Source organism: Hyla sarda, chromosome 6 (genome assembly GCF_029499605.1).
Source record: "Hyla sarda isolate aHylSar1 chromosome 6, aHylSar1.hap1, whole genome shotgun sequence".
Lineage (NCBI taxonomy): Eukaryota > Metazoa > Chordata > Amphibia > Anura > Hylidae > Hyla > Hyla sarda.
In genome coordinates this window covers 257,977,191-258,001,093 of record NC_079194.1, presented here as the reverse complement: position 1 = coordinate 258,001,093, position 23,903 = coordinate 257,977,191, and the positions used below count along the sequence as shown (strand labels likewise).

Genomic DNA, 23,903 nt, shown 5'->3' with positions numbered 1-23,903 from the left:
TTTTTCTCTCACACAGTTTGATCAATCTGGGCCATTGTGCTAGTTGACATATTAATAAGTACATACAAATATACACATACATCTAATAAAATGCTACTCTTTTTATTATTATTATAAAAAAAAACTATTGTTATGTACATGCAAAGCAAATATCTAGAATACATTTATACATGTTGATAGATTTACAGTGGTCCCTCAAGTTACAATATTAATTGGTTCCAGGACGACCATTGTATGTTGAAACCATTTTATGTTGAGACCAGAACTCTATGGAAACCTGGCAATTGGTTCTAAAGGCCCAAAATGTCATCCAAAAATAGGAAAAAGTGAGGATTAAAGAAAAATAAGTAGATAACTAATACAGATAAAGCAAATCCTTACATATAAAAGTAAGAAAGAGCTGCTGGGAGCTGTAAATCACTGTCTATGTCAGTATTTTTCAAGCAGGGAGCCTCCAGCTGTTGCAAAACTACAACTCCCAGCATGCCCGGACAGCCAAAGGCTGTCCGGGCATGCTGGGAGTTGTAGTTTTGCAACAGCTGGGGGCACCCTGCTTGGGAAACACTGGTCTATGTAGAGGACAGGAGCTTCTTCAGGGTCCTGTACAGTACACGCAATGTCCTAAAAAAGTAACATGGAGTCTCCCTCACCTGGTGTCCAAAGGAGCAGGTAACCCTGGTACAGGTAAAGTGTACAGAACATGTAATACCTCTCTGTACTGTAGGGGGCGCTACCAGACATCAGTCAGTACATTCACTTCAATAATACAGGGGTTTTACTAGTGAATGTCCATTCTGATTGGTCAGTTCTTCCAGCCATTGACATGTTTTACAGATCTGGACTGTCCGTAGCATTTTATGTTGAGTCTGGTTTCAACTTACAATGGTCCATTAAAGACCATTGTATGTTGAAACTATTGTATGTTGAGGCCATTGTAAGTTGAGGGATCACTGTATATAGATATAAAAAGCTGTATTACATTGAGAAAGTGAAAACTTAGATGCTGCCTGGAGGCAATATGCTTGTTCTAAAGTGTATTTACACACACAGATAACAGTGTCACAAATGCTTTAATGTGAGTGATCCATGAACACTCTGTACTGTGTAGAGATGAGTGAAGTTACAGGGATTAGATACGTCACGAACTTCTCGGCTCGGCAGTTGCTGACTTTATCCTGCATAAATTAGTTCAGCCTTCAGGTGCTCCGGTGGACTGGAAAAGATGGATACATTCCAAGGAAAGTCTCCTAGGACTGTATCCGCCTTTTCCAGCCCACTGGAGCACCTGAAAGCTGAACTAATTTATGCAGGATAAAGTCAGCAACTGCCGAGCCGAGAAGTTCGTGACGAATCGAATTACCTTAACTTCGCTCATCTCTAGTACTGTGCCTGGAGTCAGAAGTTGATGTTTACAACAGATAAGGTGGTTGGGCAGGTGAGCCAGTGCGCATGCGCCCACTAAAGCCACATGGCCTTCTGCTATGCAGTAAGGGAGTGACCTCAGCAGCGGAGCAGTGGTCGATAACCAAGACAACCATGTGTAAACAAGGGGCAGAGAGTAGCGCCAACAACAGGAAAAGTAGGCAAGTAAAAAAAATTAGGCGTACTTGCAAAAGTGGCACTATAACTTAGAATGTGATCTTGCAGAAGGAATACCCCTTTATTCACAGATGATAGCCCTGCTGTATCTCAATGACAGTATCAGAAGATCATAAAAAGGATCCATCTACACTGTAAAGCTGCCCATCCACATCTCTTCTGCCATGTTAGCTCCATTTGCTCTGGTCATTTCATGACATAAATAAATCTTGTAATTTGGGGTAAGCAAAGACAACAAAACATATCCGCACTCACCGCTAAATAAGCGACCAACTGCTCCTATGTAGAGATGCCGTGAGATCCGGGAGGTAGACTGTGCATAGCGTTCAGAGAGGCGATTACCGGTGATTTCGCGCACTAAGCGCTTCGTCCAGCCTTGAATAAGCGACCAACTGCTCCTATGTAGAGATGCCGTGAGATCCGGGAGGTAGATGGTGCATAGCGTTCAGAGAGGCGATTACCGGTGATTTCGCGCACTAAGCGCTTCGTCCGGCCTTGAATAAGCGACCAACTGCTCCTATGTAGAGATGCCATGAGATCCGGGAGGTAGACGGTGCATAGCGTTCAGAGAGGCGATTACCGGTGATTTTGCGCACTAAGCGCTTCGTCCAGCCTTGAATAAGCGACCAACTGCTCCTATGTAGAGATGCCATGAGATCCGGGAGGTAGACGGTGCATAGCGTTCAGAGAGGCGATTACCGGTGATTTCGCGCACTAAGCTCTTCATCCAGCCTTGAATAAGCGACCAACTGCTCCTATGTAGAGATGCCGTGAGATCCGGGAGGTAGACGGTGCATAGTGTTCAGAGAGGCGATTACCGGTGATTTCGCGCACTAAGCGCTTCGTCCAGCCTTGAATAAGCGACCAACTGCTCCTATGTAGAGATGCCATGAGATCCGGGAGGTAGACGGTGCATAGCGTTCAGAGAGGCGATTACCGGTGATTTCGCGCACTAAGCGCTTCGTCCAGCCTTGAATAAGCGACCAACTGCTCCTATGTAGAGATGCCATGAGATCCGGGAGGTAGACGGTGCATAGCGTTCAGTGAGGCGATTACCGGTGATTTCGCGCACTAAGCTCTTCGTCCGGCCTTGAATAAGCGACCAACTGCTCCTATGTAGAGATGCCATGAGATCCGGGAGGTAGATGGTGCATAGCGTTCAGAGAGGCGATTACCGGTGATTTCGCGCACTAAGCGCTTCGTCCAGCCTTGAATAAGCGACCAACTGCTCCTATGTAGAGATGCCATGAGATCCGGGAGGTAGACGGTGCATAGCGTTCAGAGAGGCGATTACCGGTGATTTCGCGCACTAAGCGCTTCGTCCAGCCTTGAATAAGCGACCAACTGCTCCTATGTAGAGATGCCATGAGATCCGGGAGGTAGACGGTGCATAGCGTTCAGTGAGGCGATTACCGGTGATTTTGCGCACTAAGCTCTTCGTCCAGCCTTGAATAAGCGACCAACTGCTCCTATGTAGAGATGCCATGAGATCCGGGAGGTAGACGGTGCATAGCGTTCAGAGAGGCGATTACCGGTGATTTCGCGCACTAAGCGCTTCGTCCGGCCTTGAATAAGCGACCAACTGCTCCTATGTAGAGATGCCATGAGATCCGGGAGGTAGATGGTGCATAGCGTTCAGAGAGGCGATTACCGGTGATTTCGCGCACTAAGCGCTTCGTCCAGCCTTGAATAAGCGACCAACTGCTCCTATGTAGAGATGCCATGAGATCCGGGAGGTAGACGGTGCATAGCGTTCAGAGAGGCGATTACCGGTGATTTCGCGCACTAAGCGCTTCGTCCAGCCTTGAATAAGCGACCAACTGCTCCTATGTAGAGATGCCATGAGATCCGGGAGGTAGACGGTGCATAGCGTTCAGTGAGGCGATTACCGGTGATTTTGCGCACTAAGCTCTTCGTCCAGCCTTGAATAAGCGACCAACTGCTCCTATGTAGAGATGCCATGAGATCCGGGAGGTAGACGGTGCATAGCGTTCAGAGAGGCGATTACCGGTGATTTCGCGCACTAAGCGCTTCGTCCAGCCTTGAATAAGCGACCAACTGCTCCTATGTAGAGATGCCATGAGATCCGGGAGGTAGACGGTGCATAGCGTTCAGTGAGGCGATTACCGGTGATTTCGCGCACTAAGCTCTTCGTCCGGCCTTGAATAAGCGACCAACTGCTCCTATGTAGAGATGCCATGAGATCCGGGAGGTAGATGGTGCATAGCGTTCAGAGAGGCGATTACCGGTGATTTCGCGCACTAAGCGCTTCGTCCAGCCTTGAATAAGCGACCAACTGCTCCTATGTAGAGATGCCATGAGATCCGGGAGGTAGACGGTGCATAGCGTTCAGAGAGGCGATTACCGGTGATTTCGCGCACTAAGCGCTTCGTCCAGCCTTGAATAAGCGACCAACTGCTCCTATGTAGAGATGCCATGAGATCCGGGAGGTAGACGGTGCATAGCGTTCAGTGAGGCGATTACCGGTGATTTTGCGCACTAAGCTCTTCGTCCAGCCTTGAATAAGCGACCAACTGCTCCTATGTAGAGATGCCATGAGATCCGGGAGGTAGACGGTGCATAGCGTTCAGAGAGGCGATTACCGGTGATTTTGCGCACTAAGCGCTTCGTCCGGCCTTGAATAAGCGACCAACTGCTCCTATGTAGAGATGCCATGAGATCCGGGAGGTAGATGGTGCATAGCGTTCAGAGAGGCGATTACCGGTGATTTCGCGCACTAAGCGCTTCGTCCAGCCTTGAATAAGCGACCAACTGCTCCTATGTAGAGATGCCATGAGATCCGGGAGGTAGACGGTGCATAGCGTTCAGAGAGGCGATTACCGGTGATTTCGCGCACTAAGCGCTTCGTCCAGCCTTGAATAAGCGACCAACTGCTCCTATGTAGAGATGCCATGAGATCCGGGAGGTAGACGGTGCATAGCGTTCAGTGAGGCGATTACCGGTGATTTTGCGCACTAAGCTCTTCGTCCAGCCTTGAATAAGCGACCAACTGCTCCTATGTAGAGATGCCATGAGATCCGGGAGGTAGACGGTGCATAGCGTTCAGTGAGGCGATTACCGGTGATTTTGCGCACTAAGCTCTTCGTCCAGCCTTGAATAAGCGACCAACTGCTCCTATGTAGAGATGCCATGAGATCCGGGAGGTAGACGGTGCATAGCGTTCAGAGAGGCGATTACCGGTGATTTCGCGCACTAAGCGCTTCGTCCGGCCTTGAAGGCCGGACGAAGCGCTTAGTGCGCGAAATCACCGGTAATCGCCTCTCTGAACGCTATGCACAGTCTACCTCCCGGATCTCACGGCATCTCTACATAGGAGCAGTTGGTCGCTTATTCAAGGCTGGACGAAGAGCTTAGTGCGCGAAATCACCGGTAATCGCCTCTCTGAACGCTATGCACAGTCTACCTCCCGGATCTCACGGCATCTCTACATAGGAGCAGTTGGTCGCTTATTTAGCGGCGGGTGCGGATATCTTTTGTTGTCTTTGCTTACCCCACATTTGATACCTCTATCCTTTGTTTTATCCGTTGCACCATTTTTGTCTATATTGGCCTCCATGTCAGCTACATTACAGTCCCATGGTTGAAAGATTTCATTGCTGCATAGATCTAATAGTAGCCACCTCCATATTCTTTTTCACTTCGGAAATCTCGTAATTTATTCACAGAAGCTACATCACAAATAAAATGTACCGGAAGCATTTTAATAAACTAGAAAGATAACATTAAACGGCATGGGCTAATAGAGAACATTGTTTTCTGCCTGACCGTGTATTAGGCGTATTAAAGACTTAGTTGTGTCAGTTGTTTCAACCATAGTATTTACTTTATACCAGTCTCTCTGTGGGAGGCTTTTCCCAACACACCTTCAGGTGGATAAAACTGCATCTCTCAACCTTCTTTTTATTATTATTATTTTTTCCAGTATCGTTCAGTCTGCTGTAAAAATACGACTGGATATATCATCCAGTAACCAGTCTATGCCTATAAGGAGGTTTTCTCCAGTCACTGCACTACATCCTTGTATGCACCAGTGATGTGTCTTGATGTTCTCCAACTCCAATGCCTACAGAAAAATACAGAGCCACATAAAACATCAAAAAAGAACAAAGTAATGCTTGTGTCTTTATTAGATCATACATACAAAATTAAACTTTCAAAAGAGATATAAAAGCCAGCATGGTTTTGTTACCTCAACCCTTTAGAGCGGTGATACGGTGAATTTAGTGCTGCCATTATTGAGGTCCTAAAATCCTCCTTCAGGGTGTACTGCTACGCCGCATTCCTTTATTTCAGGAGGTATGACCAGAGCGGAGTTGTCTGTTAGTAGTATTCACACAGGGACTTTACACAGCACATTACTATAATTGTCATGTGGGAGGGGAAAAGGGGGTTTACTGATGAACTGGATTAGGGTGGGTTCACACCACGATTTTCTATACAGTTTTTGGATACGGTTTAAAAAAAAAAAAAACGTATGCAACTGTACAGAAAACCGTGCCCATAGACTTTCCATTCAAAACTGTATGCACCATATTGCATACGGTTGTCTCCGTTTTTCACTTTTTTTTTTCCTGGACAGAAAACCATGGCCTACCACGGTTTTTGGTCCAGGTGAAAAACCGTATAGACCCGTATACATTTTTTTTTTTTAACATGGGAGTCAATGGGAACCGTACAGACCTGTATGTGCGTACAGTTCCATCCAGTTTTTACCATAAGGTTTTTGACTTTGTACAGTTTTTTTTCTTGGAATTTCAATCAAACAAGTGAAACTTTATTCATAATGGAGTGAAAAGTTCAAAACGTATGCAGGTTTTTTTCTTAAAAAACGGATGCAACCGGACATCACTTTTCAAACCGTATTACAGATAAAACTTTGTACACACGTTTTGATACAGTTTAGTCAGGTTTTGAGGAATCCGTTTTTTTTAATCAAAAACCTGAAAAAAAAAACTGTATTGCAAAAACGTGGTGTGAATCCAGCCTTAGTGGCAAAGAAAACAAACTGCAGCAACACAGCAAGGAAAGATGATATATCACAAAAGCTCCCATTCTAAACATTGAACTGCTGCAGATAAAATGACCGACTAAAAGGGAGAAGGGAAAGGGGGATTACATTAGGTAAGCAGCACTGTGTACATAGTAAGGACACAAGTAATTATACAAGGGATAACAGCCCAGAACTTTATGTATGGTTAGAAGCCTTGATTTACCTTTTAGACACAGTGTGGACTCTCTAAAGCATAAAATAGATCCTATGGAGGAGGCAGACTGACTCAGACTGCATGCACACTGTCCAGGCTCTGTTCTGCACGATCTAACTTTTAACTTCCTGTATTTTGTCTTCGTCTTCCCTTAGAGTACCTGCCACCATGTCTATTTCTTCATATTATGCTGCTGTTATGTTGCCCTATTCATTACCTGCCCTCCGCAGTTTTTCTTTTTCACTTTCGCTGTATATTTCCTTAAATAGCTGTAGCTTTCTCGGGCAGAAGTGGGCGTTACCCGGCAGGTGTGACGTCAGCTGAAGCCTGCCGAATAACACTTCCGCCCTTCCCTGTTCTATGCTGTACTCGGGAGCGAGCATAGAATAGGGAGCACTGGCGGACGGATTACTAGGATTCTCAGGGGGGCAGGGGATGGATGATAACTTGTTTACAAATACGTGCACAGTGCTCGTGCCCACCTGCCTGATTGACAGGCAGGGAACTAGAGCAGAGCAGGACCACACTCATGTCCCGCCTCACTCTAACTTCCGGAATTTGGACTTGTGCCAGTCCCGCACAAGTCCAAAGGCTATGCGGAGAGTGCAGGGAGACATGAAACAGAGACCTCTAGTGGACAGAACTTCAAAAGGAGAAAAAAACAAACATAAATAGTGTTTTTTCTTTTGTTTTGTTTTTATCAACGTACATTGCAAAGATTCATTGAATTACATGAGGAACAACATATAAAAAGTTTTAGTTCATGACAGGTACTCTTTAACAACAATCAATGGACAAAATGCAGGAAATTGAGACAAATACTGGCCAAGATGTAAAAAAAAACAATTTTATCTGGGGTAAATAACGTAATTTATACATATGTTAAAGAGTTACTGTCATTAAATGCATATATATAAGCCGACATGTCTTTGCTTAAGGCTTATACTAATGCACCCTTTTATCTTGCTGGGTAGCATTAGGGTTTCACCTGTGAGGCCGGCTATAAATGAACCAACCAGGGTGGGGCTTGTAGCTTGTCTCCTCCCTCCCATTGTATGTGTGCCTAGTCCACACTGGAGGTGACTGAGGAGCAATCTGCAAGTCGGACCTATGGCTGCCGTAATTTTGTTCCTGGTTTTATTTATCTGGCCAGGTAGGTTAGTTGATAGGTCCGCACCATTTGAGAAACCTTGGCGTGGTGTGCGGGCTCAAGTGTGTCCTTCATATAAGGATATACTGGCTAATGTCTCAATTTTACATCAGTTTTGAGGGTTAGCTAATGTCATTGTTTACATTAACCACAGCAGTGAAACCATATTGTGATCCATAGGTGCAGGTCCTCCACTCCAATGTATGTGCACAACTGCATTTGGGGTTGAGCACCTTGTATCACGTCAATGTAATTGTTTACTGTCATTAAATTAAACTTTTGACCTGTCCATCAAACATATCAAAAGTTGTTGATCGCTTATGAGACCCGCTGCTATTTTGAGTTATATGCTGGGGAAGCGGGTGGCATTGTGCTCCACTCCCTGCCTGACCGAGAGATCCATACGCTTCAATGCAGATAAATGTACCGCTCTCTTGACTGGCTGGAGAGAAAATCGCATTGCCGCTGGTCTGATCAAAATGTCAAAAGTTGCTTTTAACCCGATAACGACCATGGACGAGTATAGACGGCCAGGTTGGCGGGCGTTCCCGCACCTGGACATCTATACTCGTCCATTATTCTCGTGGGTGCTGCCCAGTGCACCCACGAGATCGCGGCAGGGACTCGGCTGTATCACACAGCCGGGACCCTGCTGCACTGCCAGGACCAAAGTAAACTTCGGTCCCGGCAGTTTTAACCCTTACAGCCGTGGTCGGAAGTGACCGCGGGCTGTAAGTGTTATGACAGAGGGAGGGAGCTCCCTCTGTCTCCTCTGCAGCACCCCGCATCGCGATCGCGGGGTGCTGTGTGTGACCGCGGCTGGCCGGGACCTGCCGCACTGCCGGGAGTGAAGTTCACTTCACTCCCGACAGTTTAACCCTTACAGCCGCGGTCAGAAGTAACCGCGCGCTGTAAGGTGTTCGGACAGAGGGAGGGGGCTCCCTCTGTCTCTCCTGCAGCACATCGCAGCGCGATCGCGGGGTGCTGAGTGTGGCCGCACTGCCGGGAGTGAAGTTCTCTTCATTCCCGACAGTTTAACCCTTACAGTCGCGGTCAGAAGTGACCGTGCGCTGTAAGGAGTTCTGACAGAGGGAGGGAGCTCCCTCTGTCTCTCCTGCAGCACCCCGGAGCATCGCGGGGTGCTACTGCATACCTGGGCAGCCGGGGGTCCTACAAAGACCCCCAGGTCTGCCCTGGGTATTGCCTGTAGGACGTGCCAGAGGCACGTCCTAATATGCTGCCTGCTAGTGAAAACTGGCAGGCAGCATATAACTGCAATGCTTTGGAATACTAAGTATTCCAAAGCATTAAAAAGTGTAAAAATAAATAAAATAAAGTGTAAAAATGAATAAAAAATGTAATAAAAGTGTAAAAAAAATATATATATATATTAAAAATACATTTATTCAATGAATCTAATAAAAAAAATGTATAATGTGTAGGATCGCATTGGCGGACATCCGCAGCATGTAATATGCTGCGGATGTCCACCATGTGATCCTACACATTATGCAGCAGTCACTGTATTGAGCTCCCTGCTGGGTAGCTTTGTGTGTCCACTCATAGCGGCGGATTTCCCGCCGGCAGTCATGAGCGGACACACTGAGCTACCCAGCCGCAGCAGTGATGGATATATTTGCCATGAGCGGGTGCTTATTCACACAACATGGCGGATATATCCATCAGGAGCCTTAACTGTCACAGACAGACACGTTATACTGCCAACCGACCAAGGACCAATCAGAGAGGTCCCTGGTCCAGCCAATAACTTGTAGGGGTGCGGTATATAAATGGGGTCACTTGTGGGGGTGGGGGTACTGTTCTGCCCTGAAAGCCAAATGGCGCTCCTCTCCTTCTGAGTCCTACCACGCGGCCAAGGAACCATATATGGCCAAAGCGGGGGTATTTCCGAACACGGGACAAGCAGCTAAATAAAATATAGGGTGCATTTCTTTCAATATGAGAAGTGATGTACAAAAAATATGCCCCCCAAATGATGCATTTGTGAAAAATTGCAAATTTCGAATTTTTAACACTGACTTTGTAATAATTCCTGCCAAAAAACTATGGTGTTAAAATACTCACTGTACCCCCTAGCGAATACCTTGAGGGGTCTAGTTTTTTAAAATGGGGTCATTTGGGGGGGTGTTCCTATGTTCTACTACCTTTTAATTTCTGCATAGCACATAAAAAAAGATGTACTTTTCAAATTTTCACAATTTCAAGTTAATTGTTAGGCTTCTAACTAATTTAAAATGTTAATTAAAAACAAAAATGATGTCAAAATAAAGTAGACATCTGAAAGTATAAGTTTCATAAACTATTTGGTCAGTATGTATAAATATATGCAACCTATTAGTGTTAAAATAGCAAAAAAAAATCGTAATTTTTTGCAAAAATTTCATTATTTTTTACATTGTAAAAAAAAAACTACAAATGATATCGGCTTACTTTTCCTATGTACATAAAAGGACGACTTGTGACAAAAAAACAATGTCAGAATTATCGTGATTGGCAAAACTTTACCAGAGTTATTCTCTAATAAAGACAGACATCCCCGATTTGAAAAAACAGGCCTGGTCTTTCAGGGGCGTACAGGTTTACTTGTATTGTTCCTTAAGGGGTTAAATAACAGTAACACTTTAAGGCCATCTCATGAGGGGAAGTTGTTTGTAATGACAGTGACCATTTATCCTCTATTTGCAACAAGAAGCAAGATTGGTCCAGTGTCTGGTTGGTGCTTTGTTTGCATTATCCGCAGGGCTCTGAGCTCACTGTGTCAGTGTCCGCTCTAAACACTGAGAAGAATTATCAACTAATAGCTCTGAAAGAAGGCTCGGATATATACCACAGGTTGATCATAAACCATTGTCTAAACATGTATACCGAACAGTACACTTTGGCTTTGGTAGATTGTAAGTAAAGTATGATGACACGTACCAGCCCTCACGAAGGACAGTCTTTGGGCCTCAGTCAGGGTAACTGACCTCTATGGATAATTTCTATGACAGTGTCATGTAACAAATCAATTTGACATGTTTTAGGCCAATACCCTCCATTAGACAAGACAGACCTAAAAAATAAAAGAAAGAACCCACCTCTCGAATTGCATCTTTAGACAGTGCACCGGGTAAATCCTGTTTATTAGCAAACACCAATAAAGTTGCTCCAGCCAATCTCTGAATTAATGAAGTAAACAAGAAGAAACATTACACATCATCATAACTAGTATCCTGGTAAAACATGGCCACCATGAATCACTGCAGCTAGCTTTACCAGAGGGACAGAAGCCATGGATTCTGTGTGTGATTAAAGTTCCTTAGTTTTATATATATATATCTATATCATCATAAATAGCTGCCTCTGGATATCGTTTTGGAATTTCTACCTCTAAAAACTAATAAATAATTTACTAAAACCCTTAGGCTTAGTTCACCTGTCGCCCGAGTGACAGGTGTCCATTCAGGTCAGACTTGTGGTTTGGCTGGGACTTAAATAGGCACTGTCACAAATTTTTTTTTTTTTACAACTGATTAGTGCATCTCCAATATATTTGTTACGATGTCCCAATCCCTTTTTTTTTTTTTAAGATTTAAGACAGAGACATTTTCTTAAGTACTCTCCGATACCAATTACCGATACTTTTTTCAATGTCATGTGACAGGTTTTATTTTTCCCCCCTTAAGGGTACGTTCACACGGGCAGATACACAGCGTTTTTTACGCTGCGGATCTGACGCTGAAAGACCGCAACGTGGTGCATTTAGATGTGCCTGCTCGGAGCAGCAATATGCCTCTACGAGGAGACACACTGCGAGGTGTAAGGTTTTTTTAAAGGGGTACTCCGCTGCCTAGTGCTTATTTCACCAACTTTTTACCTCTTACTTGATGACTTCACATAACACCCCTGTACTGTATGCGCCTTAACCATTAGCGTTGTCGTTCCCTGAGTTGGCGTTCTGTCTGGCTCACGTTGTTGCTTATTCCCTGTTGTTCGGTCCGTGAAAACTACCATTCCCCTAATATTTTGCGGCCTGGTTATGCGCTTAGGGGCCACCTATTTTTCCTTGTTATTCCGCCCATCCTTTTTTTTTTGTTCACGCCTATGTGCATGCCCCTTTTTTTTTCTTTTCTTTTTTCTTTCCACCCATAGGCGTCCTAGCTTCCGCCCCTTGTTTCTTCTTTCCACGCCCATTATGTTCCATTGTTCGGTAGAGATATGTGCGCCTGCGCATCCCTACGCTGCCAGCGTAGTGCTAACGTAACATACGTTAGTAGCGTATCCATGCGCATGCGCTGTTCTCCTTCCAGTTCAGGGCTTGCGTTCCTAGCGTAGCCCTGCGCATGCCCAGTTGTCCTTACAGCTCAGGGCTACGCTACTAACGTAAGCCCTTATCTGTAAGGACTACTGCGCATGCGCAGGGCTACGCTACTGACGTAGCCGACATTAGCACTACGCTGTAAGCGTAGTGCTGAGAACGCGATTCACAAAATGACCAGACATGCGCACTACGCGCCAAAGACTACTCTCAAAATATACATGACGCATATGCCTGGCGCAAAGGACGATTGGACAAGGCTAGGACGCTCACACAAGGGGCGGCAAAGAAAGTGAAAAACGTCATTCCCACACAATTTCAAAGAATGAATATTCAAGAAGTGGGCCGGCTTGACTACGGACACGGGAGGAGGGAAATGCGGACGTCAACGCCGACACTGCCGGGCGGGCTGACAACAACATGGCCGCAAACGTTGTCAGCAGTCACGAAGCACCAAAAAACTACACTACTTCCTGCACATAGGAACAGTAAGTATAACAGAAATAATATGCATTATTGACACAGCAAGCATATTAGAGAGTTAAACAACTTTACACAATGGGCAAATGTATTGATAAAGTCCTAGCAGCGAAGTACCCCTTTAAGTTTTTATAAGAGAAAGGGCTTTTTTTTAGATTAAAAAAAATATTTTTTATTTACATTTTAATTGAAAAGGGGGCAATTCTAATTTTTTATTGGGAAGGGGTTAAGTCACAATTTTTTTTTTACTATTGCATGCAATCTGTAAATTTCAAACACTGATCAATGCAATGCCATAGCTTAGCATTGATCAGTGTTATCGGCTGACAGGAGGTAACGTTGCCGTCTCTCTTCTCCCTGACAGAGCAGAGGCTGTCAGCAGTGTGTGCCATCTCCTACACAGACAACTCTCTTCATAATGCAATACTAGAGTAAGGTTATTGGGGGGGGGGTTTGGATAGTTGGAGCCATCTGTTGTGCCTCTGCTCTGCGTATCTCTGAGGTAAACAGAGGGGAGAGCTGTAAGGGGGGGGGGGGGGGACTAAATCTGATTGGCTGCTGCAGTCAACCAGGAAACTAAGAGACAGGGAGTTTACAGCAGTGAGGGCGAGCATCATCATTGCCTGGGAATGCCCACAGAATTTAAGAACACAGCAGATGCCTATACAGGAGATCAAGGCTTCTTACAGCCATAGGAAAAACAACATAAAAAAAAGGCTGGAAATGATCAGAGACCATTACTAAGTATGGCGGCAGTGTTTTGTTTCTTTATGGGCTTAGTGACGACAGGTACACTTTAAGTAAAAATGCGTCAGCATCTGTGTCATTGCTGTGTGAACCCAACCTTCGGCTGAGGCTACACAGATTATTATTTTTCATGTTCCAATTTTAACTGTATAACTGTATACCTCTGTTGCTGTCCAAAGTAACACAGTACATTTAGGAGTACATTCACTTGGAAATCTGCAGTTAATCTCATTGCATATAAAGTTTGTGTGTGTGGGATCTGCACTCAAACATTGCCTAACGTTCAGATTTTAAACGTGAAGACGAACCGATTACATGCAGTTTTTTGTGCGTTAAATCCACTGCAATCACTTGTGAAAATACCCTAGAATAGGAAAATAATGCTACATAAAGTCTGTGCGTAGCCCGAGCCATAAGTCATTTGAAGTAAGGAACTACATACTGAATACTCATGATCCTACCTCTTCCAACAAGAGTCCGGATAGTTCTTGAGCACAGTCTTGTAAGCGAGCACGGTCAGCACTGTCTACAACCCAAATCAGTCCATCTGTGCTCTCAAAGTAATTCCTCCAATACGAACGCAAGGACTTTTGGCCTCCAACATCCCACATATTCAGCTTGAACCTACATGAAAATAGACATAAAGCGTATAAACAAGCAATAAATAAAGATGGGGAAAGTTCATATAGACAGAATATTCTGTTCCTCCAGCTGTACATAAAAAAATGTATGTGTAGCAAGATTTATCAAGCGGGATCATATTTCATAATATAATTCTGTATCCTACTGTTCCCCTTTGGCAGAGTTAAGAAAATGTGAAATGTGAATTCTGCCCTGCAAATCCACAGCAAAGTACAGAACAATACATGTTTATACACAGCAGTACAACAGTCTCTAAGAAAATGTGGCCTTGTTCATAACAACCAATCTGAGTTAAAGGAGTACTCCGCTGCTAGACATCTTATCCCCTATCCAAATGATAGGTAGGGGATAAGATGTCTAATCGCGGGGTCCCGTGATCTTCCCGCAATCCAGCTGGGTTCCTGCAGCTGTGGTCATGATGTCACAGCCACGCCCCCTCCATTCATGTCTATGGGAGGGGGCGTGTCGGCAGACACGCCCCCTCCCATAGACATGAATGGAGGGGGCATGACATGACATCGCAAGGGGGGCGTGGCTGTGACAACACGATCACGGTGTCCGGAGTACCCCTTTAAAGGGGTACTCCCGTGGAAAACTTTTTTTAAATCAACTGGTGGCAGAAAGATAAACAGATTTGTAAATCACTTCTATTAAAAAATCTTAATCCTTCCAGTACTTTTTAGGGGCTGTATTCTAAAGAGAAATCCAAAAAAGAAATGCATTTCCTCTGATGTCATGCCCACAGTGCTCTCTGCTGTCCATTTTAGGAACTGTCCAGAGCAGGAAAAAAAATCTCCATAGCAAACATATGCTGCTCTGGACAGTTCCTAATATGGACAGAGATGTCAGCAGAGAGCACTGTGGTCATGACATCAGAGGAAATGCATTTCTTTTTTGGATTTCTCTTTAGTATACAGCCCCTAAAAAGTACTGGAAGGATTAAGATTTTTTAATAGAAGTGATTTACAAATCTGTTTAACTTTCTGGCACCAGTTGATTTAAAAAAAAAAAGTTTTCCACGGGAGTACCCCTTTAAAAGGCAGAGTTAGAAAAGCACTGATGCTTTCTTCCAAAAATAGCACCCACTTGTCCTTAGGTTGTGTGCGCTAGTGCAGCTAAGCCTGATGGGAAATAATATTATGGGTGTAAAAGGTTTTTCTTTTAACAAATAACTGATAATTACATTTCAAGATCATAAGGATTCATGGGAGAAGTGTGGGGCAGAAACGCATGTAGTTTACTGTAAATGGTTACATTTTCACAGCAAGTACAAATGAGACATATGTTTTTGGCTCAGGTGTACGGGCACCCTTTATGATAAAACAAAATGATTTGTACACAAAAAAACAAAGCATGATGGGACAAATCGTAGTCAGTGCCACTGATGCTGGACCCTGCATGTCCCAGCAGTCCTCTGCTATCTTACGCAATATTTCACAATGTATTTTCCCCCCATGAAGAAAACATGATTTGTCATTTACAGTATTCCAAGTAGGTACGCACAATCGGTAATATGCATTCTACTGTTTTCAATGGGAACATGTGCTGTAGTTTACACCAGGGCTGTGGAGTCGGTAGATAAATGTTCAGACTCCGACTCCCGAGTTTTAGGTACTTCCAACTCCGACTCGACTCCCCGACTCCTCTGTATTAATATGCAAATGTATTTTTTACATTCCTTGAAGGAAAGAAAGGTAACATACCTGTTATTACCACAGGACTACTGGCTGGGAAGCCAACAGTCTACTGTATTGAACAGTTTGTGTGCTGATCTGCTGCTGAAGATAGGGCAGTGGGAGGATCAAGGAAGGGGCATTTATTATAGAACATGATTTCCCTAGTAGAATCCCATAGTCATGTTTAAAGTTTAAATGGGTACTCCGCCCCTAGACATCTTATCCCCGGGGTCGCCACTGCGGGACCGCGCTTTCATTACTACACAGAGCTTGTTCGGGGGGCGGATACAGAGCGATACAGTGGACGGAGCAGCGTAAAGTCATAGCTCCGCCCCTCATGACATCACAGCCCGCCCCTTAATGCAAGTCTATGGCAGGGGGCGTGAAGACCGCCACTCCCCCTCCCATAGACTTGTATTGAGGGGGCTGGCCGTGACATCACGAGGGGCAGAGCCATGACGTAACGGTGCTCCAACCCCTGTATCGCCCGTCATTACGCACAGAGCGAACTCGCTCTGTGCAGTAATGATAGCGCGGTGCCGCAGCGGCAATCCCAGGGGTGCCCAGCAGGGGGACCCCGGCGATCTGACATCTTATCCCATATCCTTTGGATAGGGGATAAGATGTCTAGGTGCGGAGTACCCCTTTAAGCTAACAATCGAGTTTACAAGTTTTAATAGCCTTAGCTGAATGGCAGCAGTTTTTCCCAATGGTTTACAGCTTCAGTCTTGAACTATTGCCCCTCCATTCCCTTCACTTATACAAGTGTCTCTGGTCCTGCAAAAAACATATTTCCTTAACCCCTTATCAGTGAGAGGCTGGGTTACCCATGGGTTCCCTGTAACAGCAGAACACAACACTATGGAAAGTATAAGTATTGCCGCTCCTAATTGTGCGTTGTGTGCCATATAGTAAAGCACATGAAAAGCATGCTTCTTCACGGTCACTTAATGTGTTCGTTTTGCCGTTACGTGAGGCACTGCATGCATTGGTCTTTATTCTTAAAGTAGAGAAGTCATTAATTATAACTTTTTGTGAGTTGGGACATTTAAACTTTTTTTATTTTTTTATTCCAATCTAAATTTAGTCGGAGTCGGAGTCGGTGCATTGTTTGCCGACTCAGACTCCAGGTACCCAAAATTTCGTCCGACTCCACAGCCCTGGTTTACACTATGCAAAGCATTTGAAATATGTATTGTAGAAAACGACATGACACATATTTATGTCACCGTCCATAAGAATGAAAGATCAGGGCATTCACCATTACTGCTACAATGAACTTTATTGAAGATCCAGGTTTCACATCACAGGTACGAATCAGACATCTGCTTTAGCAGGGGTGCTTCTCTGGGCGACGGTGCCGTTTCGCGCTTGGATTGCGCTTCGACTGACCCGGTGTGCCAGTCCAAACGCAGTCCAAGCGCGAAACAGCAGGAACTGGAGTGAATGTGTCTATAGTGACGAATGTGTCTATAGTGAGGATTAGGGGAAACCCACAAAAGGGGTACCCTAAACTAAAAATATTACTTTTATTTGGTGCAAGTTAAAATATGTGTTGATGCTTATATAAACACTTAGTAGCTAATAGACTGTCCACTAGATGTCAGGACCACACTATAATTTAAAACCACAGTTCCAGTCTATCTCCTATATATGCTGTATAATTCCCATTTTGCTTATGAAGAAGGACCAATAATATAGTAAGGCCCCTCTGGATCAGCACAATTTGTGGTTGTATGGGCTATGACTGGTAGACTGCTGATTAAAACTTCCAGTTAGCCAGTTCCTTTGACGTTTCGCTGGAGGCCCAGCTTCATCAGAAAGGACTGGTGGATAATGGCCAGCGAGCGTGCATGTTCTTTTTAAATAGACTGGAGTCTGATGTCAGTCAATGCTGACAATGTTCCTGCTCCAATCAGAAGTTGATACCGCGGCCATGTGATACCGATGTGCCATGTGAAGGCGCTGCGCATAACTCAAATGAATGTTACTACGTAGCTGCGAATCGCCCCAGGAAGGTGTTGTTCTGTCATGCAAAAATGCGCATCTGCAAATAGCTTGCACATGACATCTGACTTAGTCGGAATCATGAATCTAGCTGTCCGATCGGACAGCTAGATTCATGATTCCGACTAAGTCTGATGTCATACACAAGATCTCGCACGTCATTACAGAACGCGATCCCAATGAAGTCCAGTGTCATGCACAAGCTATTTGCAGCTGTGCAGAAACACCTTCCTGGGATGATTCGCAGCTGCGCAGTTACATTCATTTGGGACAAAAATCCCATACGTTAGGAGTCATGCGTAGCGCCTTCTGATGCAATCAGGATCGCATCGGAATCACATGGCCGCGGTTTTAACTTCTGATTGGAGCATGGTTAACTGGAAGTTTTAATCAGCAGTCTACCAGTCATACCCCATACAACCACAAATTGTGCTGATCCAGAGGGGCCTTACTATATTAGTGCACCGAACCGTATACAACCGTATAGACCTCTGTACGGTTTTAAACCGTATACGGTTTGAAAACGGATGTCCGGTTGCATACGGTTTAATAAGTTTTTTGGAAAAAAATAAAGTTCTTCTTGTTCTATTTGTGGGAAGAACTTGCGGCATGCACTGCGCATGTGCAAACTGCAAAACCGTATTGTGCAAACCAGATGGAACCGTACGCACATACAGTTCAGTACGGTTCCCATAGACCACCTTTAAAAAAAAAAATAAATATACGGGTTGTATCCGTTTTTTCACCCGGACATAAAACCATAGTAGACTACGGTTTTGTGTACGGGGAAAAAAAAAGACGGATAAAACCGTAAATTACGCAAAACATACACAACCGGATGTTACAGTTAGCATATGGTTTTCTATGAAATGTCTATACATACGATTTGAAATACGGTTCCATACAGTTTATTTCACTGAAACCGGATACGGGAACCGTATTGCAAAAATTAGATGCGAATTCAGCCTAAGCGGCAATGTGATGATTTTGCCACAGCACTCTGGTGGAGTAGTACCTCAGTCACAGACACATACCAAATGCAGCACATCAGACCCCAACACTGTTTTGCTGTGAAGGCTTCCTCAGGGAGTGCTCCCTGAGGAAGCCTTCACGGCGAAACGGCGTTGGGGTCTGATGTGCTGCATTTAGTATGTGTCTGTGACTGAGGTACTACTCCACCAAAGTGCTGTGGCAAATCTTTACATTGCCACTTACAGGTGGATCTGTGTTAGGCTGTGTTGAAGTTTTCTGCATACATGCCCATAGGTCCTAGCATTGCTTTCTGCATACATGCCCATAGGTCCTAGCATTGCTTTCTGCATACATGCCCATAGGTCCTAGCATTGCTTTCTGCACACATGCCCATAGGTCCTAGCATTGCTTTCTGCATACATGCCCATAGGTCCTAGCATTGCTTTCTGCATACATGCCCATAGGTCCTAGCATTGCTCAGCTCACTGGTTGATCAGGTATCCAGAAGATTTCTTGCTGTCTTCTTGTCATTTGTTCATTCGCACAACTTTCTGGCTTTTGCCAAGTTATAACTGTTATATTGAAGTGTGTATATATATACTGCCTATATCTATTGCATGCTGCACTGTGGTAGCCTTATATATAGCACATGTCACTTTAATATACATCTTTTTGCTGTACACATACCATGTCCATGTGGCATTCAGAATTTTTCTGATTGCTCTCTCTTAAAATGTTTTTATCCATGTATTTTCAATAAAGTATGAATATTGTTTTATTAATATTTAGTGTCCTGGTGTGTTTAATGGGTATTTCTGTATATAAGTTACACACCAGCTGGTGATTTTCTCTTTATATAGCCCAATGTTTTGGATTGTATAGCACCTTCTTCATAAGCAAAATGGGAATTATACAGCATATATAGGAAATAGACTGGAACTGTGGTTTTAAATGAAAGTGTTATCCTGACATCTAGTGGACAGTCTAGTAACTACTAAGTGTTTATATAAGCATCAACACATATTTTAACTTGCACCGAATAAAAGTTATATTTTATAGGGAGGGTCTTAGTTTAGGGTACTTTTTTGGGGGGTTTCCTCTAAAGTTGTTGTTAAATTGTTACCCTGTAGAGATGAGCGAAGTTACAGTAATTCGATTCGTCACGAACTTCTCGGCTCGGCAGTTGATGACTTATCCTGCATAAATTAGTTCAGCTTTCCGGTGCTCCGGTGGGCTGGAAAAGGTGGATACATTCCTAGGAGAGAGCACCTGAAAGCTGAACTCATTTATGCAGGATAAAGTCAGCAAACGCCGAGCCGAGAAGTTTCGTGATGAATCGAATTACTGTAATTTCACTCATCTCTATTACTCTGGTACCTCCTGGGGGGTTTTGTTGTGAAAATATCGTGAGGATTACACATATTGATGTTTTTTTTATGTGAAAAATACACCTGTCAGCCTGGACATGGATTAGTCTCATTAAAGGGCCACTTACTCCCCAGCAGTAACATACCGTATTTTTCGCCATATAAGACGCACTTTTTCTTCCCCAAAACTGGGGGGGGGGGAAAGTTGGTGCGTCTTATACGGCAAATACACATTAAAACCGGCGGTCCCTGCGGCCATCAACGTCCGGGACCCGCGGCTAATACAGGACATCACCGATCGCGGTGATGCCCTGTATTAACCCTTCTGATGCGGCGGTCAGCTTTCGGTCTGAAGCGAAAGTAACACTAACCCGGCTGCTCAGTCGGGCTGTTCGGGACCGCCGTGGTGAAATCGCGGCATCCCGAACAGCTTACAGGACACCGGGAGGGACCTTACCTGCCTCCTCAGTGTCTGCTCCGTGCCAGGATCCCCTGAATGGCCGGCGCTCTCCTTCGTCATCACGCCGTCGCGCACGCCGTCCCGTCATCCAATAGGAGCGGCGTGCGTAGCGACGTGATTGTGGCGACTGATATCGAGGATACCGGGCAGCAGAGACGTACCGGAGCGACGGGGACACCCCGGGGACGCGGCGACAGCGATGGAGGGCGACATCCAGGGCAGCGTTGACGGGTCCGGAGCGGCAGGGACACGTGAGTATTACCTCCTATACCAGTTGAAGATCACTGTCCTATACTTTACATTGTATTTGGTTCAGAATCTTTATTTTCTAGATTTTTATGCTTTAAAATTAGGTGCGTCTTATATGACGAAAAATACGGTAATACTAGTACACAGCACACTGCTCCTTTACTTTCCCAGCATGACGCTGTTTCAGTTCTGCTGCTCCACTACGTCATGTAGTCTGATTCTCGCCGCTACTTAAGTGACTTTCTTTATGCATCTGTATAAGACTTACGGTACATTACATATTTCATACAGATGCATAGGAAAAGTGACTTCTGTTCCCAGAGCTATAGAATCAGAGAGTGACGGCACCTGTCAGGCACCACAAGTTTGGGGACTAATGCACCTGGTAAGATATCCATCTTCTCCAGGGGTGGTCCCACTATTAACCCTTATTCCCTATACTGTTCGGAATTGTATAGTGATCATGCATGTCTATGGGAGCTGCCAAAGACAGTCCTGTACTCTCTAACAGCTTCCAAAGACAATGAATGATGCAGCAGTGCATACAAATGACTACCATTACATTGCGATGGAAGATTCAGGACCCTATGATTATACCTTTACCCCCTAAAAGATAAGGGATACGTGATAATAATGGGACAACCCCTTTAAGTAAGACAAAATCTGTAGTAACAGAAATAATATAAAATACAAAACAAAAATCCAATCCAAGTAGGTCTCAGATTTCTGCCACGTATTCTGTAGCATATTTTCCGACAGAACAGTGCACCCTGGGAGCTGCAGCTCATCACTAAAGCCATTAGACATGATCATGGGGGGCGGGGGGGAGGGGCGCATAAGGAGAACAAACATTGGATGCTACAGAAAAAAGGGAAATAGATGATTCAATCATAACTATATTACAGAACGTTACCCTCTGTGTTCCAAAGTTTTGATGTTGAAGCCCAAAGTCGGTGAAATTGTGTTTATATCTTCACCATTGAATTTCTTCAGGATTGTGGTTTTACCAGCGTTATCTAGACCTCTAAGAAAGGGTTAAGAAAAACGAATGGCAGAATACCAGTATGTGCAATAAACATAATGACAAATACCATGCAGCCCTCCGACTATTCATCACAGAACATACAGGCTGAGCTCCAGGACCAGGCAATGGCTCCTGTACTGATGTGTCCCTATGTCTGACCTCAATGGTAATACTGGGTGATGGCGCCCCCCCCCCCCCCCGTATTCTACGAGATACATGAGCGCTGTACTAGTATCTCTAGTGCTCCCATAGACCGTGCATGGAGCATATGCCGACACACTGCCCAGGGGGTAATGAGGACCTGTTCTGGAGATCGGGGGTAAGATTTTAATTAGTGGTATACCCCTTTAATGTGTTTCTCCCAAGATAAAAAGCTATGCCCAAAAAGCTCATTGGAGAATGTCCGACCACTAGGACCTCCACCTATCACCAAAACATAAGTCTGCTGTCAGGCAAGTGACTAGAGTGGAGGCACAAATGCTTGGTCCCAGCAGAGATCAGTGCTTGGCTATGTTGGGAAGTCCCATAGACAGTGAATATAGTGGTGTCCCAACTCCTGTACTGCAGCTCCACTCACGTGATCAGTAGGAACCCCAGAGATCAGCAAGATATCCCCTATCCTGTAGATCACTGTTTTCCAACGGTGCCTCCAGCTGTTGCAAAACTACAACTCCCAGCATGCCTGGACAGCCGAAGGCTGTCCAGGCATGCTGGGAGTTGCAGTTTTGCAAGAGCTGGAGGCACCCTACTTGGAAAACACTTTTGTAGATAATAGGAATATACGAAGATTGAAAGTTATCCCATCATCAGAGGCACAAATGGCAAACAACGGCTGGTCCCTGAGCATCTCCAGCAGCCAAGATGGCTTCATGTCAGGACTGGGGCAGATCCCAGAGGTGGAACCCACATCTACTGGGCATATAAGACACATCCTGTGGCTATGACAGAAACGTCAAAATATCAATGCCCCTTTAACTAAACATCCTTAAAGGGAAAAGTATTGCCTATCCAAAATATAGGAATCGGGTCAGACTGATGTAGTCCCAGGGAATGTAGGTCCTAAACATTCCCTTCTATAGGCCAAGCAGTGTACCGGACATCACGTGACCCACACAGCTGAATGGAGCAGCATCCACACAAGGCTCTGGTGATCTCCTCCCCTATTATGTATGGGTACCCCCACATTACATTCATAATTAACCCCTAAGTCTAACACTGCACCTCTCTATACCAGTGTGCCTACAGCAGCTGGAAAACTACAACTCCCAGCATGCCCGGAGGCACTGCCCTATAATGAATATACAGTCGGCCCTCCTCAGGATACAGCATGAGCAGCCGGACCTCCCGCTCCTTCTGCTTCATCTTCTTCAGGATCGTTAGCAGCCCCATGTCACCGAGAGATTCCTTCCCTGACAATCGCCGGTGAAGTGATAAGCAGCCAATCAACTAAAGCGCAGCAATCACGTGATCAACCGCTGTCAGCTTCCTGGACTGAGAACCAATCGGATGCTTCGTAAGCACGGAGCCGGAGTGGGTTGATTTTGAAAAAACTTTATGTGTACAGTGACATTTTTGTGCTGTCACTAATACCATGTGATGCGGTGAGCTCAGGAGGGATGTCAGCAGAAGTCCATCCTGGGTGTATTTGTAACAGTTGTCGTGTCGGGGCCTGTTCACTTGTATTAACTGTGATGTAACCCAGGGGGCCTCCAGCTGTTGCAAAACTACATCTCCTAGCATGCAACGGCTGTCCCGGAGTTTTAGTTTTGCAACAGCTGGAGGCACCCTGGTTGGGAAACAGCCTTAGCCACATGGTAGATGCGGTTTCCTAAAGGAGAACTGTAGTGCAATATCACTTATCACCTATCTGACCGCTGGACCCCCACGATCTCCTGTAGGGGGCAGTATGCTGGATGGGCGTTACGTCCCCGCTAGTGGCCAACATGGGATACATGGAGGGGGCGTGGCTTCCTGCAGACAGGTAGGT

The 23,903-nt window shown here is 45.0% G+C and overlaps 1 protein-coding gene across 2 annotated transcripts; it reads right to left on the bottom strand.

The window, feature by feature from the left end:
• Nucleotides 1–5,305: 5,305 nt before the first annotated feature.
• ARL2 (ADP ribosylation factor like GTPase 2) lies at nt 5,306–23,398 on the bottom strand. 2 transcript variants are annotated; one of them, XR_008845317.1, is made up of 6 exons: nt 23,241–23,398; nt 21,806–21,916; nt 13,981–14,143; nt 11,073–11,153; nt 5,810–5,902; nt 5,547–5,683 (listed from the first exon to the last, which is right to left on the bottom strand). XR_008845317.1 is itself a non-coding variant. In XM_056527064.1 (5 exons), exons 1-5 carry the CDS (start codon nt 23,303–23,305, stop codon nt 5,549–5,551), a joined length of 555 nt encoding a protein of 184 aa, XP_056383039.1. In that variant the 5' UTR covers nt 23,306–23,398; the 3' UTR covers nt 5,306–5,548. The 2 variants fall into 2 exon arrangements, 1 of the variants encoding a protein (XP_056383039.1); XM_056527064.1 differs by lacking the exon at nt 5,810–5,902 and having other exon boundaries at nt 5,306–5,683.
• Nucleotides 23,399–23,903: the final 505 nt, after the last annotated feature.

What these genes read in the sequence shown, in the direction of transcription:
- ARL2 (XM_056527064.1), bottom strand. Translation starts at nt 23,305, where the DNA reads ATGGGGCTGCTAACGATCCTGAAGAAGATGAAGCAGAAGGAGCGGGAG. An exon ending in GAGGTCCGGCTGCTCATGCT is followed by an intron (nt 21,917 to 23,240) that starts GTATCCTGAGGA and finishes ACCCTTTCTTAG; the next exon opens with AGGTCTAGATAACGCTGGTA. An exon ending in CCGGACTCTTGTTGGAAGAG is followed by an intron (nt 11,154 to 13,980) that starts GTAGGATCATGA and finishes TCATTAATTCAG; the next exon opens with AGATTGGCTGGAGCAACTTT.